The sequence below is a fragment of the Lolium rigidum genome, chromosome 1, assembly GCF_022539505.1.
Source record: "Lolium rigidum isolate FL_2022 chromosome 1, APGP_CSIRO_Lrig_0.1, whole genome shotgun sequence".
Lineage (NCBI taxonomy): Eukaryota > Viridiplantae > Streptophyta > Magnoliopsida > Poales > Poaceae > Lolium > Lolium rigidum.
Genome location: NC_061508.1, coordinates 293,610,642 through 293,629,744, shown reverse-complemented (window position 1 = coordinate 293,629,744; position 19,103 = coordinate 293,610,642). Strand labels below are relative to the sequence as shown.

The following is a 19,103-nucleotide window of genomic DNA, read 5'->3' as shown; positions in this document are numbered from 1 at the left end:
GTAGTACTACAGCAAGTAAAACAAGTGGAGAAAGAATGAAATGTTGTTTAGCTCTTCTATGCATTTAAAATGTACTTGTTAACAAGGTTGATCAAGTCTTGCCACCAAATAAATTTTACATGACATAAGAAGAAATAAACCTCAAATCAATCATGTTACCTTATATTGTATTGATATGGATCCAATCATAATATTTTGATATCATTCTTTAGGCTCATATATAGGACAATCAATAACTCCCACTTTGATAGACCTCAAATTAGAGATTGTATTAACTCCATATACTTTATCAATCTTCTTGGGAAAATAAACAGTATGCTCCTTGTCATCAACATTGAAAGTAACTTTTCCTTTATTGCAATCAATAACAGCCCCTGCAGTGTTAAGAAAAGGTCTTCCAAGAATAATAGACATATTATCATCTTCAGGCATTTCCAACACAACAAAATCAGTTAATATTAAGTAATTATTAGCAACTTGAACAGGAACATCCTCACATATACCAACAGGAACAACAATAGATTTATCAGCCATTTGCAAAGATATATCAGTTGGTATCAACTTATCTAAATAAAGTCTCTTGTAAAGAGAAAAAGGCATAACACTAACTCCTGCTCCCAAATCACATAGAGCAGTTCTAACATAATTATTCTTGATGGAACAAGGGATAGTCGGTACACCTGGGTCTCCCAGCTTCTTTGGAACCTTGCCATTGAAAGAGTAATTAGCAAGCATAGCGGAAATCTCCTCATTAGGAATTTTCCTTTTGTTAGAGACAATATCTTTCATATACTTTGAATAAGGAGGCAATTTAATAGAATCAGTCAAAGGGATTTGCAAAAACAAAGGTTTCATCCAATCACAAAATTTATTATAGTGTTCTTCCTGTTTTGATTTTAGTTTCTTAACAGGAAAAGGCATTTGCTTTTGAACCCAAGGTTCTCTTTCATTACCATGTTTCTTAGCAATAAAATCTTCTTTAGTGTACTTTTTATTAATTTTTAACATGCTTTTCAGGTTCATTTTCAATCTCTTCTTTATCAGAAACATCATGCTTATCATTATCTTTATCATGTTCATTACCACTTTCAGTTTCAGCATCAGAAATAGAAATACTATTAGGATCATTAACAGGTTCAGAAGATTCTACAACAGTTTTATGTATCTTCTTCTTTTTCTTAGAAGAGGCACTAGTTTCTTTAGTTCGTTGAGAATCTTGTTCAACTCTTTTGGGATGCCCCTCAAGATATAGAGGATCCTGAGTAGAAACACCTCCTCTAGTTGTTACTTCATAAGCATGTTTTTCTTTATGAGTATTTTTTGACAAGTCATTTTGCACTTTAGTGAGTTGATCAATTTGAAATTGAACCATATGAAAATGTTTAACAAGCATCTTAACATCATTGGAGATTCTCTCCACAATATCATGCAATTTACTAATAGCTTGAGAATTTTCCATTAGATGATTCTCTACTCTCAAATTAAAGTTGTCTTGCTTAACAACATAATTATCAAATTCATCTAAACATTGATCAGGAGGTTTTGAGTAAGGAATGTCTCCTTTATCAAAGCGTTGAAGAGAATGTACCTCAATCGTGGATGAAGGGGGAGTTATCTTACATAAATCTTCTATGGGAGGTAAATTCTTCGCATCTTCAGATTTAATACCTTTCTCTTTAAGAGATTTCTTGGCTTCCCTCATATCTTCATTATTTAATTCAATCATACCCCTCTTCTTCAATATTGGTGTTGGGGTTGGTTCAGGTGTAGTCCAATCATCATGATTTTGGCCTATTCTAGCCAATAATTCTTCGGCTTCGTCTAGAGTTCTTTTCCTGAAAACACAACCAAGCACAACTATCCAGGTATGCCCTAGACTCAATGGTTAGTCCACTATAAAATATATCAAGTAAGTCATGCTTTTCCAAATCATGTCCAGGCCAAGCTCTAAGAAGAGAGCAAAACCTTGTCCAAGCTTCAGGCAATTTCTCCCCATCTTCCTAGTCAAAATTATAAATTTTCTGCAAAGCAATATGTTGAGCACTAGCAGGAAAATATTTTCGAAAGAAAACATCAAGCAAACAACTTGGACTATCGATAGAATCAGGAGGCAAACTATTATACCAAATTTTAGCATCATCCTTTAATGAGAAAGGAAAAAATTTAGCAACAAAATAAGTACGCTTCTTAATATCATCAGAAAACAAGCTACTCAAAGTAGAAAGCTCATTCATGTGTTCTACAGCACTTTCTTTTTAGTACCACAAAAAGGTGTTCTCTCAACAATAGATATATGAGATAAATCAAGAGAAAAATCATAATCCTTATCCTTAATGTTTATAGGAGATGTGGCAAATTTAGGATCAGGAGACAGTTTATATCTAACAGCATGTTGTGCAAGAAGCTTTTAATGTTACTTACACTAGTAGTAGCATTATATTTATCAATAAAATCATCATCAAGTTTCACATAATCTTCATCAGGATTATCACTAGAGTGTTCAACAGACTCAGGTGAATTAACAGGTGTAACAGTATTTTCATTAGGAATTTCAGTATTTTCAATTTGTCTGGACCTAGCAATTGTAGCATCTAGAAAAGGACCTAATGAACCATTATCATCAAGCACAGTAGAAGCATCATCAAAATTATTAGAGGAATTTTCAGATTCAGCAGAAGTACCAAGACGTGAAGCTTGTGGTGGTGAAACAAGTTGACTTATCACAGATGGTGAATCAAGAGCAGCAGAGGTACTCAGAGTTGTACCTTTTCTTGTAGTGGATGGTAATATGGCGACTTTAGCATCGCGAGGTTTACCCATGATGGAGGATTTGCAGCGAACAATATCAATTCAGGTGAACTTGCAAATAAAGCTATGCTCCCCGGCAACGGCGCCAGAAAATAGTCTTGATGACCCACAAGTATAGGGGATCACAACAGTCTTCGAGGGAAGTAAAACCCAATTTATTGATTCGACACAAGGGGAGCCAAAAAATATTTGTAAGCCTTGACAACGGAGTTGTCAATTCAGCTGCACCTGGAAACAGACTTGCTCGCAATAGTTTATCAGTAGCAACAGTTTTATAGCAGTAGCAGTAGTGAAATATAAGCAGCAGTGTAATAAGGACAGCAGTAGTGATTATAGTAAACGGCAGGATTAAAATATTGTAGGCATAGGGATGGATGAACGGGCGCTGCATGGATAAGATAACTCATGTAATAATCAAGACTAGGCATTTGCAAATAATAATAAAACAGTATCCAAGTACTAAACAACCATAGGCATGTGTTCCGTATATAGTCGTACGTGCTCGCAATGAGAAACTTGCACAACATCTTTTGTCCTACCAGCCGGTGGCAGCCGGGCCTCTAGGGAAACTACTGGTAATTAAGGTACTCCTTTTAATAGAGTACCGGAGCAAAGCATTAACACTCCGTGAACACATGTGATCCTCATATCACAGCCTTCCCCTCCGGTTGTCCCAATTTCTGTCACTTTGGGGCCTCGGGTTCCGGACAACAATATATGTATACAACTTGCAGGTAAGATCATAAAACAATGAATATCATCATGAATCAATAACATGTTCAGATCTGAAATCATGGCACTCGGGCCCTAGTGACAAGCATTAAGCATAACAAGTTGCAACAATATCATAAAAGTACCAACAACGGATACTAGGCACTATGCCCTAACAATCTTATGGCTATTACATGAACAATCTCATCCAATCCCTACCATCCCCTTCAGCCTATAGCGGGAGATTTACTCAGACATGGATGGGGGAAGCATGGATGGTCGATGGAGAGGCGTCGGTGGTGATGATGGCGATGATCTCCTCCAATTCCCCGTCCCGACAGGGTGCTAGAATGGAGTTTCTGATACCGATATTGGGTTTCGGGATGGCGGCGGAGTTCTAGATGTCTTCTGGAAAATTGGTCGAACCCCCGTGCATTTTTAGGTCAAGGGCTTTAAGTAGTCCAGAGGGGAGCGTCGGGGGCTGGCCGAGGCGGCCTCACCATATGGCGGCGCGGCCATGGGCCCACCGCGCCGCCACGTGGTGTGCGCACCTCGTTGCCCCCCTCCGTCACATCTTCTGGCTCCGTGGGTCTTCTGTAAAAATAGGCCCATTGCAATTATTTCCGGGGATTTTCCTGAAAGTTGATTTTCTGCACAAAAATAAGACACCAGGGCAATTCTGCTGAAAACAGCGTTAGTCCGTGTTAGTTGTATCCAAAATACACAAATTAGAGGTAAAACAATAGCAAAAGTGTTCGGGAAAGTATCAAGTAGATAGACAATCTAAGGCTTTTATCCGGATTGGGGTTTCTGCTTTATGTTGGTCTATTTGGAGGGTCAAAAATGATATAGTTTTTAATAAAAAAAAGTCTATTTTCATTTCATGCAGGTTATCCATATGGTCTCCCATTGGGTCCAGCTTTGGGCCATACTCTCACCGGAGGGGCAACGGGGTGCCATGGCTTCTGGATGCACACGGCTCTTGATGGTCGCTCAGGATATATTGTGTCAGGCTGGTTGGCGACATACTAGAAGGCTATGTTGATGTGTAGTCATAGTATGTGTTGTTTTCGATGGTTGATTTTTTATCAATCCTCGGTGATGCGTGAGTTGTAAACGATATTATTTTGAACCATATTCTAATAAATGGCCGTGTGCATCGTCATGATGCATAAGCCGGGGTATACCCCCATTTCGAAAAGAAAAAAGACGCAGTTGGATTACGGTCTATGTATTATGTTGTAATGTCCATATCAAATCTGATAGTAATCATCTTGTCATATATTGGTCGATATTCTATCAAGTGCCCAGCTGTAATTTGTTCACCCAACATGCTATTTATTTTTATGGAGAGACACCTCTAGTGAACTGTGGACCCCGGTCCTATTTTCTTCACTGATAAATTCTACTGCAATCCGGTCCTATTTACTTTCTGCAAACATTTCTTTCCACTCGATACGTCTAATCCTTTGTGTTTAGCAAACCGGTGAGATTGACAACCTCACTGCAAGTTGGGGCAAAGTACTTTGGTTGTGTTGTGTGCAGGTTCCACGTTGCTGACGCTGGTAGTGCGTCCTGCCACTAGTGAGCCAGCAACACCTTCAGAAGTCACGCCTTCCTCCTACTAGTCGATTAAACCTTGGTTTCGTACTGAAGAAAAACTTGCTGCTGTGCTCATCACACCTTTCTCTTGGAATTTTTGAACCGCTTCCACAACAACTGCCAACAAGATTGTCTGGCGCCATCGCCGGAGCACAATCACAAGCTATCTATCATGGCCTCGACCTTTTGAAAAAAGGCTTACTATGGAGAGTAGTAAATGGTCAAAGAATCAGAATTTGGCGTGATGCGTGGATTCCGAGAGCTTACTCGTATCGTCCAGTTTCGGAGAAGAGGAGGCGTAGGTTGCGCTTCGTCTCGGAGATGATCGACCAGCATGGTAATTGGAACTTGGACCTCCTAACTCAATATTTTATGCCAGGGACATCACTGAAATCAAGAAAATAAAGCCATCAGTAGTGCATATGAACGACCAGCAAGCATGGGCTCCAACTAAACATGGGTTGTTCACTATGGAGGAGTCTTTGCGCCCCTCTCATTAGGCCAGCAGCTCTGTGCCGAATGGTACTCGCGCTATATGGGGTTTGGTGTGGAAATCGGATGTGCCGCCTAAAGTTCAACATTTTGCATGGAAACTTGCAAATGACTGTTTGCCGACATGGAGGAATAAACAAAAGAGAAATTTAGAAACTACTGATCAGTGTCCTATATGTGGAAGAGATTGGCTGCTAAATTTCCTAGCAAACCAAACGAAGGACATCGGAAATAAGGTCTTAATGATGTTATGGAGATCATGGCAGCATATTCGGAATGAGATAGTACATGATAAAAAACCACCACCGCTTGATGTATCAAAGAGATTTCTTATTAGCTACATGGAGTCCATACTAATGATCAAGTATCATACGACCGAGGATATATCTAAAGGAAAGTTTATATTGGGCTCTGGAGGAGCTGGGGAGAAGGACAAACAGGTAATCACCGGGCCTAGGTGGGTTCCTCCTCCGGATGGATGGGAGAAACTAAACACAGATGGATCATTTGGCCCTAATGGAGATGCTATAGCCGGAATACTGGTACGCGACCATCAAGGCGAGATTATTCTGTCCTCGTGTAGGAAATTATTAGCATGCAAAGACCCCTTAGGCGCTGAACTTTATGTGCTTATAGAGGGCATATCCTTGGTTTCACATTGGTGCAATAAACCCCTTATCATTGAAACGGATTGTTTGGAGATGGTTAATATGATTAAGAATAGTGATACTGATCGTTCAGCCCACGCCATGGTGATTGAAGAAATCAAAGCATTGTTGAAGGTTCGTCAAGCTTGTATTACTCATGTTAAGCGATGTCAGAATAATAGTAGTCATTACTTAGCAAATTATGCTAGAACTAGATGTAGAACGGCTGTATGGCTTGTCTCTAGCACAGAGGGTTTGTTGAGCATATGCCAAAGAGATGCAATATCTGATATTTGAGTAATACAAGTTGTATTCGCAAAATAAAATGGAAATACAAAGGCTTGCTAATGAAAAGAGCGTATGAGATTTATCCAAATTATTGTGACAAGTTAGTGATAGACAAACTCAGTTTCCTCTCCACTAGCTAGCTGCAAAACATTAGTAATCTAGGTGTACAAACCCAAATGTCGACTACGCCTCCTTGTAGGCCATGGGCTCAGTGAGTTTCACTCCCCAAGGTATGTCTTCGCAAGACTGAAGATGGGGCACCGTATTACCGGTGTGGAAGACTTTATGGTATTCTTTCCTGGTGCATTCGAAGTACGGCGGCCCATGATTGCACGGCTCCATGGACATGGACCGTACGCAGGGCGGGTTGGGCACAACCCGGTTCTTCGGCTTCATCATGATGTAGGGCGTGAGCCCGCCAAGCGCGGCGCCGACGTACCCGAACGTCGACCAGCCAGTGGTGACGATCTGGTCCGTCATGCTCAGCAGGTACATCTCGGCCAGTGCCTTCATGTCGTGCTTCACCTTGAAGAAGCGCTGGTGCTCCTCGCGGCTAGGCTGGTGCACGCTGACCACCTCGCCGCTAGCGGGTGGCGACCGCCGATACATCTCCCGGATGCTGTCGTGGTACCACCCGTCCAGGCCCGTGGTGAGGACGGCCTTCGATCGCCCACGCGCACCTGCATGCGTCGGAGGAGGCCGTGCTCGCGCTCCTCCGGCGCTCGCTGCCACCCCCGGCGCCGGCAGCAGATGCTCCTGCGCGGTGCATGCCAGGATCTGGTCCAAGATGTGCTGGAACGGCCTGTCGCCGTCCCAGACCCTGATCTGAATGCCCAGCCGCTCGTCAGCGTCCTTGAGGTAAGCGTCGTAGAACCGTGTGACCATGCGCCACACTCCGTTCGTCGGGTGGAGGAGGTAGCGAGAGAGGACGTAGAACACGGAGTCCTTGCGGGGGAACATCCGGTCCAGCTCCTTCTGGTGCACCGGGTTGAGGAAGAAGCTCGGCGCGATGTAGCTGTCCGTCCTCAGGAACACCCACTGCACCCGGTGGAGGAACTGCAGGTGGTCGTCGCAGTACACGAGCCTGTTCGCCGCTCTCGCGGCGTGGTCGAGGTGGATGTACACGAAGCGGTGCTCCGACGCCGGGCCGGTGTTGTTGCCCAGCATCACGTTCTCGTAGCTCTCCGCCGCCTCCTCGCCCAGGTCCTTGTAGCCCTTCAGCGGGAAGTCGAGCGGCAGCAGCCACGTCGTGCCTGGGAAAGGCTCGCAGAAGAGCTTGCCTAGGGCCTTCCCGCGGTCGACGAGCAGCACGCGGTCGGTGAGCATGGCGTAGAGGAATGCCGAGACTGTGGCGAGGATCCGGTTGCCGAGGCCCCGGTGAGACAGCAACACCAGGTAGCTGCAGCCGTCGACGGCGTCCACGTTTTTTTGCCCGGATCTCAGCCGTTGCGAGGCTCTCGTGTATGGTTCGGTGCCTGGGCCGCACCGCCGCTGCAGAATCTCCTGCTGCCGCAGCCGCATGATGAGATACGGCGTGGGTGAGCGCGTCATGTTCTTGCGGTAGTGCACTGACTGGTATCGGCTGTCGCAGGACTGGTCGTCCAATCCTGGAGGTAGCAGACCACCCAAAAGCTCGTATTTCTTTGGCTCTCCAACTGAAATGGAGCCCAACTTTAGGCACATAAAAAACTACTACATGCTAGTTCACCGACGTGAACCAAAAAACAGTAACCACATTATGTTCACAAAAAAAACATTGACCACAAATTGAAATTACCTCGTCGTCGAGCTCCTAAGCCGGCCACTGTGGATTGTATCCACACGGCCGGCTCATCGAGATCAAGGTGACCACTGTAGATGAAGAGGATGGGTGGCATTGTCACGGTCATGACCAAGGCCACCACCACGGCATTCCTCACCGAGTTCCATCGTCTGACCTTGGCACTGGATGCCTTCTTCATCCTATTACCTGTGAACGGCAAGGACTCCCTAATCCCCAACCAGTACGGGTCCTCCCTGCTACCACCGGTGTCCATCTCTGTACTTCACTTGTACTTGCTCCTAGCTATATATAGCCGTCTCTGGTTTATATAAACGTCTAATACCCGATCGAGTGTAGATAGGTCAGGATCTTTACTTGAGAATGCTGATGCTGCATTGACTTTGTCAAGGATACTACAAGCCATGCATTTGGCTCCTTGACTACTTTGGCGTCATCAACTCATGGTCACGAATTAAGCGCAACTAGCAAGATAGAAGAAACTGCAAGTTGCCATGTTCTTATGCTGGTTAAACCGTGCACTGCTAGCTGCTGCTGACTAGTTGGCCAATTGGGCCGATTGGGCTGGCTAATTTGTCTCCTCACTAAGTTGTACTGGATCAGTTGTTATATGGCCTGATCGATGGATGCGCACCAGCGACTTGAGTTGTTTACAAAAGCTCCCACAGCGAAGTCTGATGTTGATTGGTAATTGGATGCGACCGTAGATGCATTAATTACTGCATCGGAAAATGTACAGCGAATTTGCTTCGAAGGTGAGGGATACCGGGCCAACAGCCCTCCACCTCGAGAGGCACTAATGTTTTTTTTTTCAGTGAAGACCTGCGGTCAAGTCAGCTACTATTTGACTATTGCTTGCCAGGGCTCTCTGTCATCGTTGGTATCTTCATCAACTTCATATTCAGAATGCATTCTTCAATGGCTATTTAGACGGAGAGGTATATATGAGGCAACCTCTTGGTTTTGTTGATTCTGATAAACCTAGTCATCCTATATAACTAAGAAGTTCATCCCCACTAACTTATTTCTCTCAACATGCAGCTATGCCACCTCATCAACATGCCACATCAGCAAAGTCATGCAAGCCTCCCACATGCATCATAGTTTTGCTTATCTTCTGAAAAAAACCTCAAAGCTCTGGTTACACAACATACGACACTTCATTTTCTTATCTGTAAGAGTCTAAAATTCACCAGCGGACGTATCCTCTCCTCTACAGACTGCTCCATTACATTCTCAACCATTCATTTCCATCTCCTCTAGCATGGCACTAACGCAGCGGATGTAAAATTCATTGATGGACTCCATCTTTTCTCTTCATCTCCTGCATGGAAGACTAACCGATGGAGACATTATATCGGCTACTCTGGCCTTTATAGTGAGGCTGCTCGACTCCCGTCCTGACCATAGTTGGGTGGCTACTCCTATCTAAATCTCTCCTACCCTGGTCCCTGGCGATCTATCTGATTCTTCTTTTTTACAGTTTGTTTAAAATCTCTCTCCACCATGAGCTAATTTTGATTCATCAGCTTTGGCCTCAGGAAGCTAACATCCTAGAGATCAGTCCGTGTCAGTTTCTGCTCGACACCTCTCACGACTGATTGGTGGCGCAAGCCCATGTGGTCTTGGGGAGCGCTGCCGGCGGATCAGAGTGCATGTTCATGAATATGCTTCTTGGGCATGTAGACGCTGAGTTCCAGTTCTTCCTTGCTGAGAGAGTCTGAGCATGGAGCGGACACTGCCGCAGATCTATAGTCGTCACTTTTTTTTTGAAGCTGATCAGTGGGTTTCCCTACTGTGTTTATTTATTAAATTTTCAAAATGTATAGCAGTTACAACAAAAGAAGTTGCTAGAGATTAGCAACAAAAGCTATCTACAGGCCCTAGCCAATCGTCACATTATTCCCATGCGTGGCCGTGGTTTCTCTTGATGAGTTCTAATCAGAGATGTACCATGGTAGTTATTGTGTGCAATTGATGCTATTCCTTGCCACTATCGCCTGATAATGTTGTGATATTCAGTATACAACACTGTATATATTTTTAGCATATTAAGACTGTCCACTCTATGATTAATCCTGTTGTATTTCAGATGTTAGCAGTGTGGAGATGAATGTCAAAGATCCGTTGCTTCCTTGATTTATCCAAACGAATCTTTTATTGAAAAGAGGTAAGATTCTTACACTTTTGTTAGTTCCTAGATTCATAGGCAGCTGTAAGGTTTACTCTTGGTTCTTCATTATATAGTTTTCTTGCTTACTGAGTTATCCTGATCACTACACTACAACAATACCATGAGCATTTCTTATGGATTGTTTTGAATATATGAACAGGTGCACAAGTTGACATTTTTTTCCTTCAGTTTCAGTCTACAATCACCGAGATTGCATTGGTTGCTATGAGGCTCATACTTCATACTAGACTAGCGGTTGTTTCAGTTGGGGACCAAGAACGGATTCTACATAAAAGATTAAGAATGTAGTACCGGACAAATCTTGGCATGTTCATACTTCCATACTATCAAAACATCAAAGGTTCAGAAATTTTCAATCTTAAACTAGACTCTGATAATTATGGATTATTTCACTTCTTTTGACTGACCTTCCAAGGGAAAGAGGAACAAAAAAAAGATAAGTATTGTGGGCTAACATTTGTATATTTGCAGGGAGCTAATATGCGGATTGGTATTGAATACAGAAGCTTCCTTATTTGGCCAAATATTGGCATGCCTCATTGGTCATTGACCATTCCGATCATCCACACATAACATTTTACACTTATTTTGAGAGATAAAAATGGTATTGTTTCATATTCCAGTCAGTTTTCAGTTTTTGCAGACCGGTGACTAATTAAAATGATATTACTTGGGTACTTTCTTTTTCATAGCGTTTCAATGGTTTTTATCTAAATATGTGCAGTGAAGATCATCTCAAGTAATTTACAATTGTTTCTTTTTTGTTTAATGCATGTATTCTTATTAATTTATTGTTTTTTTCCTGCAGCAACGCGCGGGGTATCATCTAGTTACTTTAAACTTGTCACGTCACTTTATGGATCAAAAAATGCTCCTCGTACATGGCATGCCCGTCTTAGCTTAGTTCTTGGTGTTTTGGGATTCTCACCTTCTGTGGATGACACGAATTTTTTCATCCTTCGGCACCAGGATGTCACCATTTACTTGTTGGTATATGTTGATGACATTATTGTTCTCAATTCTACTGCCACAGGCCCACAGCTATTCCCAGGCTAACTAGTTAGCTTCGCTATGAGTTATCTATTAAGGATTTGGGTGCTCTCTCCATTATTTCTTGGGGATTGAGGTTTCATCACCTTCCTCTGGCAGCTTCTTCTTCGGCTTTTCTCTCCCCTCCCCTCCACCGTCACCGCTGGAGCTGGCTGCCGGGCAAAGCTCGTGCGGTTCCGGCGGCAGCGGACCAGCCTCTACTATACATGTGCCTGAGGCGCAGGGTGTCCCGTGCATGCGGCGGTGGGTCTAGGGCGGCGGAGGCTCGGCGGTGACCGGGAGGTGGCGGGGTAGCCGGGGTGCCGCGGGGCGGCGGAGGACAGCCGACGGTAGACGGCGGGGCGGCACGCAGCTCCAGCTTGAACCAAATATAAGCTTGTTTGCGCCCGATCTGGGTCTATGGCAGGGGGTCTGCCCCATTCCATTTTCTCTGCGGGTGGAGGTGAGGCGGCTTGTGGTGGGCCTTTCGGCGCTTGTAACAGCCCAGCTTTTGTAACCATGTTTAAATTAGAGTTTAGATTTACAAAAAATGAGAGCTAACAAAAACTTTTTGTGTTTAGTAGGTAAAGTAACTTTTCATATATTAGTGTTATGTTTGGTATGATACCTTGTATGAATTTGCTTGATTGATGAACCAATTTGTGAAACAACACAATCCTTGCACCCTTGTGACCATGTCCATAATAGTGCTACAAAATTATTTGCCAACCATCTGATCTTGGCAGCCTCTTTTATTCCAAGTGTTTTTAATCTCTCCAAAACAAATAGCCAAGATCCACTTTATAAAATGTTTTTCCCAAAAATAAGTATTTATAAAACCTATACGGATCTAAAAACACAAAGGAACCCAATATTTACAAAACACTGTTTTGCAAGCTTTGATAAGAGAATTTCAAACACCTTTGCAAAACTTTAAGAAAGGATATGTTTTCGTCTCTAATATATCCTTGGAAACCCCACAAAAGCTTTAGTTTTTTTTTTTGAAAGAATACTTTCAATCCTATCATGACATGATCATCTTTGAGCACTTGGTGAACAATTATTATTTGTATGCTTGAATAGTTGTTATTGATAAGCTTGTTTGATTAGTATATGACTTTATGTGACTTCTTGTGCGTGGTTTTAGTCTACTGGGCATATGGCCCAATCTACCAATACATCTTTGTGGGCTCTAAAAACAAATGAACCAAAGAGGATCTTCACCTTAATAAAAGTCAGAACAAAACTCACCTCAATATCTTCTACTCTGGAACTATAGGACCATAGCTCTACCAAAACTCTTTCGAGTAAATCTCAGTTAGACCCTGAAGTTTTCTCCCGACCAACAGCTATCTTCTTGGCATGATTGCACTAACCAAATCACCATGATCTTATGTACTTAAAAAAAAAAAGAAAAACCTTGCATGCCAAGTTTCCCACTCCAACTCTATTTTGAAATCCTCTTTCTGAAAAGAAGACCAAATGTCTCTGTGACCTATAAGGGTGTCAAGATAATATTTCTTCACTTATCCTCACAACTTCGTTTCTATCTTCCTATTTAAAATTTTGTTTCCTCCTCTTAATCACTTGAAACTATCTCTCTACTTGGTTATAAAACTTATTTAAAAAAATGGATTTTGGTTTATGATACCAAGAAAAGAGTATGAGGAACAAATGCCTCATTAGTTTTCAAAAAATAATTTTCATAAAAGTATATTTCTCTTATTTTACCTTTTCACTAAATGCTAGGAATGGTGGTTTTGTCATTTCATGCCCAAGAACCAGTCTGGTTATTTTTCAAAAGTATCAACTTTCCAACACTATTTTTCTCTCAACAAAATTTGAAAAAATCACATCAATTTGTTGGCCAATCTATTTCAAGAAAAACCTCCAATCTTGTGGACCTTTGCACCACACCTTGACATACGTAGAACACTAAGGGAAATACGTATTCAATTTTAAATCCTTATCAAGGCCACTTTTGGGCAAATTTTGGCATATTCTTTTCCAACCCAAAACCCTGCGCTTTAACCACACATCTACCTCACACCCTTCCCTCTAATCTAAACAATCTTTCACACCCTTGACACTTTGTTTTTGGCAAGAAAATTTAGAGGGAGAAGGAGATGAACATGCCAAGTTTTGAGCTAAAATTATCCTCGTATGCACCCTGCCCAGGCTCGTACCATCCTTACTCTCTTGACCTGAACCAGCACACACGCCCCACCCTGAACATATCTTCCGCGCCACCACACGCACCACATCACCTACTCACTCGTGCTCAGCTTGGACGCAGTCACCACAACCACATCGCGCCGCATGAGCCGAACAACCAAACGAGACCGTGCTAGCCCACCCATTCGACCTAGCTCCTCACGCACGACCCAGACCAACAGTAAAGCACGCACCCGCGCCCGAGAACGACCCAACCGTGCTCGACCAGAACCAAGACCCCATGGCCACGTCTCAGCAGTCAGCACGAGTCCAACGGCCCGTTCTAGGACGCTAGCAACCTCGCACGAACGTGCAGTGCCCCTCCATTGATGACGCCAGCCCCCGGACGTCAGCAGCTCGCTACCCGAAGCGCCCCAGCAACGTCAGCCTTGGCGTGCCATTTCTTCAAGCGCTCTCTGAGCGGTGTACCTCCCTCCTTCTCCCGCCCGTTTCCGCACATGGAATCCCTCCGAAACCTTAGCGCGCGTCTGCACACGCTCCTCCACCGCCCAGCTGGCCAATGGCGAAGCTCTGGACCCGTGCACCTCCGTGATTGTATACCCCTTTAGTTTTGAGTCATTGTCAGTTTAAGTAACGTTGCCTCACTTGGGCCTTTAGATCATGATCCAACGATTGTATAACCCTTTAGTTTTGAGTCTGACAATGACATCTGGGGCATGTAGTCAGGTTTTTAATATTTTTCCCTAGCACCTGGACACGCTGCTGGGCCGGCCCGCTCCTATTTCGGTCGGCCTTTTAAAGTTAGGCCCGCCTAGTTTTTATTTAGGAAAAGCTTTTATTCTTTCTTTGAATCAGAGAACTTCAAACTTGAATAACTCAAAATCTACACACCACAATGAGCTGAAACAAACTACAGTAGTTTATAATTTTAAATACCTTTCATATGCCACTGGTCCCATATTTTTTATGATTTTTCTAGAATTATTGGCTAATAAATATTGCTCTATGTCTAATCTGAAATCAAATTTTGTTTTAAACATCATAAGTTTGTCAAAAATCTGCCAAATGAAATTTGTTAGATCAGTTCAGTGGTACCCTTGTGTAGTATCCTTCTCTTATGGTTGTTGCTCACAGATAGTTGTCATGCAAAGTTATTTTGAATCCATGTATAGGATTGGTTTAAAAACCTATAACTTAAGTTTTAATTATTCCGATGTTGTGAAACCACTTTCTATAATTTTGCAAATCCAAAACCCAACTAACTGAAACCTTGTGTTTTTATTTGATTGTTTTATTGTGGTAAGTTTGTGTCGTAATTGTATTCCTTGAGTGTTCTATTTAATTCGTGGCGATAGATTCTAGCGTTGTTGAATTTGAAGGAGAGAAAAGTTTTGAAGAACTTTAAGAATACCAGGGATAAGTAGCCGCTCAAGGCAAGCCATCTTTTGATCTCATGTCTTCATCCTATTTGCTATGTGCGCTATTACACTTCTTTGACACTTGCATTACTTTTGAAGTTGCTTCTATTCATCATGTGCTATGTATACTTGGAAATTCCCAAGTATGAGCGACTCTTTTGATACCTAATTACCCTCTCCTTAGTTGTATGATGATTATCATTATGCCCTTATTGTAGAACTTATTCAAGAAAATAAATCCTTAGGTTGGGAACCCCTCGGAAATGTTTGGCAAATGTTTTGAAAACCTTGGGAGATTTTGGTCTTGCCCAAGTGTGATTTTATGAAAGTAAAAATCTTCATAAAAATGGATGTTCAAGGAAAGGGAAGGAAAAGGATGTTTCAAAAAAAAATGGCACCTAAGTATTCACCCAAACCAATTTAACCGCGCAACCACATTACCCTTAAGTGGGATGGGGCTTTACTCGGAATTTGTTCGCCTTAGTATGGGATGCCTCACAACTATATAAGGGTCCCGTCACCCCGAATCTGGATTGTCGTTGGTTTGGACAATAGTATAATGGGATGCCTTCGGGGCTACCCGTCCGGAAGACAACATGGGTCTCCCGTCGTGGCAATGGAGTCACGCTCAATGAGCTCAGCTGCCATGGTTCGCCGGGGAGGTACGCACTTCATGGGGAAGGATCCTATGCTAGGGAAAATAGGCAAAGAGTTATGTCCAAGTGTTTGTCATGGCACAGTTAATATACAGGGATGATGCCCACATGATAGAATCGCGGATCTTGTGGGAAAAGTGCGCAACCTCTGCAGAGTGTAATCTATTCGAATAGCCGCGTCCGCGGTCATGGACGGTTGGAATGGCCGTTGCTTAGCCTGATGGGTTTTGTTTTAGAAATGGTTTACCAAAGAAAAGACGAAGTTGTTTTCAGAGTACCGGAAGGGTACGTGAAAAGTTTTGGAGGTCATATGGAGATGACCGAGAAAGAAAAGATAGGATTACCCCATCCTAGTGGTTTTAAGTCTAAACTTCCTTTGAAGTATCTTCTTCAACAAAGTTATACAGATATATCCACAAGAGAAACAGTCTCTGTCACACATGCTATATCCACGAGAGAAACTATCTCTCACTTTGTTGCCTTAGAATAGTGCCTATTACCTTGCTACTGCCAAATATGCATCCGCTTAATCACGGCTTTGTCCTTGGCTATTTACTTGGCCAGACTATGGGAAGGATTATGAAGACGAAGGAGGTTACTATGACGACTATGCGACCTAGGACGTTCTCTCAGTCAGCTGCCTCTAGTGTTTAAGGCATGACTTGGGCCCGATGTCGTTGTTTTGTATCCGCTGATATGTATGTTCGAATTCAGCCCGATGTGACAATTTTTTTAAGACTTGGTCATGTGACCATGTTATAAACTTTAAATTCGGTACTGTAATGGATGATGTAACTTCGATATCACTTCGGTTATGTGTTCACGGCACACTGATCATGGGGCCGTGAGTTGATTACATAACAGGTATTTCAGACAGCTAGTTCGGGGTGCCCACAACGCTAGCGACCGACCTGTTGCAGCACGGAGGTGGTCTTTACGAGCCCGATCATGGCCTTGCCGGGCCTAACTTGGACTGGTAAAAGTGACGGCGGGTGCATCTGGTCGACTACCGCTTTGTCGTTGGAGGTAGTTCCCTCCTGCGCGGTCGTGGTACCGTTGGCCCCGTTTCAAGCTACCTTTCGCCTCTACCTTGCAAACCTCATGACGCCAACCGTGGTGAGACGATGATGGTGACTTCTTGACCACAATGGTGCATGTTCGTGGTCGGTGAGTTTGGTGGTGGCAGGACCGAGTCCTCGCAGAGCTTCGATGCGTCGTATCGCTCGGGGTTGTGGATAGGGATTTTACGGAGAAATCCTTGTCGGCTTGCCCGCCACCGGCGCGCTGCCACCAGAGGGTGGTAACATTCCTTTGTGGAGGGTGTCGTGGCTACCCTTCTTCCAATTCCCTCTGTGTGCCGGAGAAAACCCTAGAACCTTCTAGTTCGGGCAGCAATGGTCGCTTTCCTTCTTGAAGGTGCAGCTTGGTACATGACGATCCAGAGCTCGGAGCATGGTGGTACTTCTCCGAAGGGCGCAGTGGGTATGGGGTCTCCTTCGTTTAGTTGATATGCCTTTGTCTCCAATTTATATATTAATTTTCTTGTTTGGACGTGTGTTTGCTGCTGCCCCAACATTGTCTTTTATTTCAAGAATTTTTGTATGTGTGGTTGCTATATTAATATAGCGGGAGGAACGCTTGTTTCGAGGAGGTGAAAGCTATTGTGGTATGAGCCACTAGTTTGAAGGAAAAAGACGTCATTTGTGCAGCACGACATTCGTTGCCGAGAATTTTTCTGGTCTCATGTCTTCTTCTTCTTCTACCTCCGTTCGCCTGGTTCGTCTGTGAGCGAGAGAGAGCTAGCGCCAACAGTAAATAGATAAACACGTCTTCGTGTCAGAAAGGTTACAAGTAAACTGAGCATTCTTTAAGCTGTGGTTCCTGCCATCAGAGTCGAGAAGGGGGTGTGCTTCGGTGTCCCCCTTAGCTCCATGGTTATGAGAAGTTGGAGTTGCTCCAGCTTTTGGTACAATTTCGTGAAGTTGAATTCGTGAAATATAAAAATGCAGAGCACACCTCGTTATGTATGGAACGCACCGCGTGATCGCTTAAATCTTTGGCTGGAAGTCCATCTGGCCCATGGCGAAGTATATCCTGGCGGTGGAGTTGGCCTGGCCACAACGGTGAGGATGGCCATGGCGGCGGCGCTGAACCACCTGGCACTGCCGTGACGTTCCCAAACACCGGGTAATTAGAAATCTTGAACCAGTTTTCAGATCTATATTTAGATAATATTAGAGTTACAAATCCATTAGGCACCCAAGAGAGGAGACGGATTTGAAAAGTTAACTGCAAGCTGCTCTAGCTTTTGGTACACAAACATAAAAACACGGAGCGCCATAATTTACATCCAACTGCTACTGATTTGACTTCATCGCAACACGATTTACATTTGTCGCCGCTGAATCATGGACTCCAGCGAATGAGTCGACGTACCTTCAGCCGAAGTTAAACTTGTCAGATTCGTTCTCGCCGCCACGCAAATCGAGTTGTAGCTCGCTGCCGCCACCGCCAGGAGCTTGCTGTCGCCGCCACTACGTCTCACGCCGCCTCACCCATGACGAAGTTGGTTGAGGCGGTCACAACAAGTTTCTGGCGGCGACGGCGGCGGCAACAAGCTACAACTCGATTTGCACGACACCAAGAATGATTCAGACAAGTTTGACTCCGGTCGAAGGTAAGTTAATTCGTTTGCCGGTGGCCTCGATTCGGTAGCGGCAGGCGTGAATCACGCGGTGGTGAAGTTAAATCGAGGAAGAGTCTGGGCATCGGAAAACATGCCTAAGAGAGGAGTGGGAGAAAGATAAAATGTGCGTAACATTTTGGTCACTTATCGATGGCAATGGCACGTAAATAAACAACCAATCCATGTTTTTGTGTTCTGCGGAACCAACTCCACGTATCTTCTATCTCTAAATAGGAGACCCCCACTACCCCATTTTCCTGCAATTTCCTTGAGCCACGTCACCAGGTTTCAGGTTTCAGCAGGTTTCAGCTATTTCACGAGAAAGTCGAAATGTGCTCTGTATTTACATATTTTCCCCGCTTGACGAATCGGTTTCTCTTCCTTTCTTAGTGCGACTCCTCGGTTCTCCTTCGCTCTGTAACTGATGAAGTCAATGTTGCCCACTTGCCGTAAGCCTATTTTCTCTTTATTAGCACCCTCCCATGTCCTCCACTGATTCGGGCTTGCCCGCACAATCGCCTCCATCCTCCCGCACTCTACTTCCACCTGTCCCCAGCGTTCGCTTTATCCATGCACATGAAATCATCCCAACGCAGCCATCGCGAGCTGTGTGCTGC

The 19,103-nt window shown here is 43.8% G+C and overlaps 1 protein-coding gene across 1 annotated transcript; it reads right to left on the bottom strand.

Moving 5' to 3' along the window:
- Positions 1-6,731: 6,731 nt before the first annotated feature.
- On the bottom strand, positions 6,732-8,584 carry LOC124660326 (galactoside 2-alpha-L-fucosyltransferase-like). Its single transcript, XM_047198136.1, has 2 exons — positions 8,326-8,584; positions 6,732-8,203 (listed from the first exon to the last, which is right to left on the bottom strand). The coding sequence occupies exons 1-2, from the start codon at positions 8,582-8,584 to the stop codon at positions 6,732-6,734; spliced, it is 1,731 nt and encodes a 576-aa protein (XP_047054092.1).
- Positions 8,585-19,103: the final 10,519 nt, after the last annotated feature.

Coding starts and splice junctions, on each gene's coding strand:
- LOC124660326 (XM_047198136.1), bottom strand. CDS start 8,584: ATGGACACCGGTGGTAGCAGGGAGGACCCGTACTGGTTGGGGATTAGG. Junction 8,204..8,325: donor CTTAGGAGCTCGACGACGAG/GTAATTTCAATT, acceptor GCTCCATTTCAG/TTGGAGAGCCAAAGAAATAC.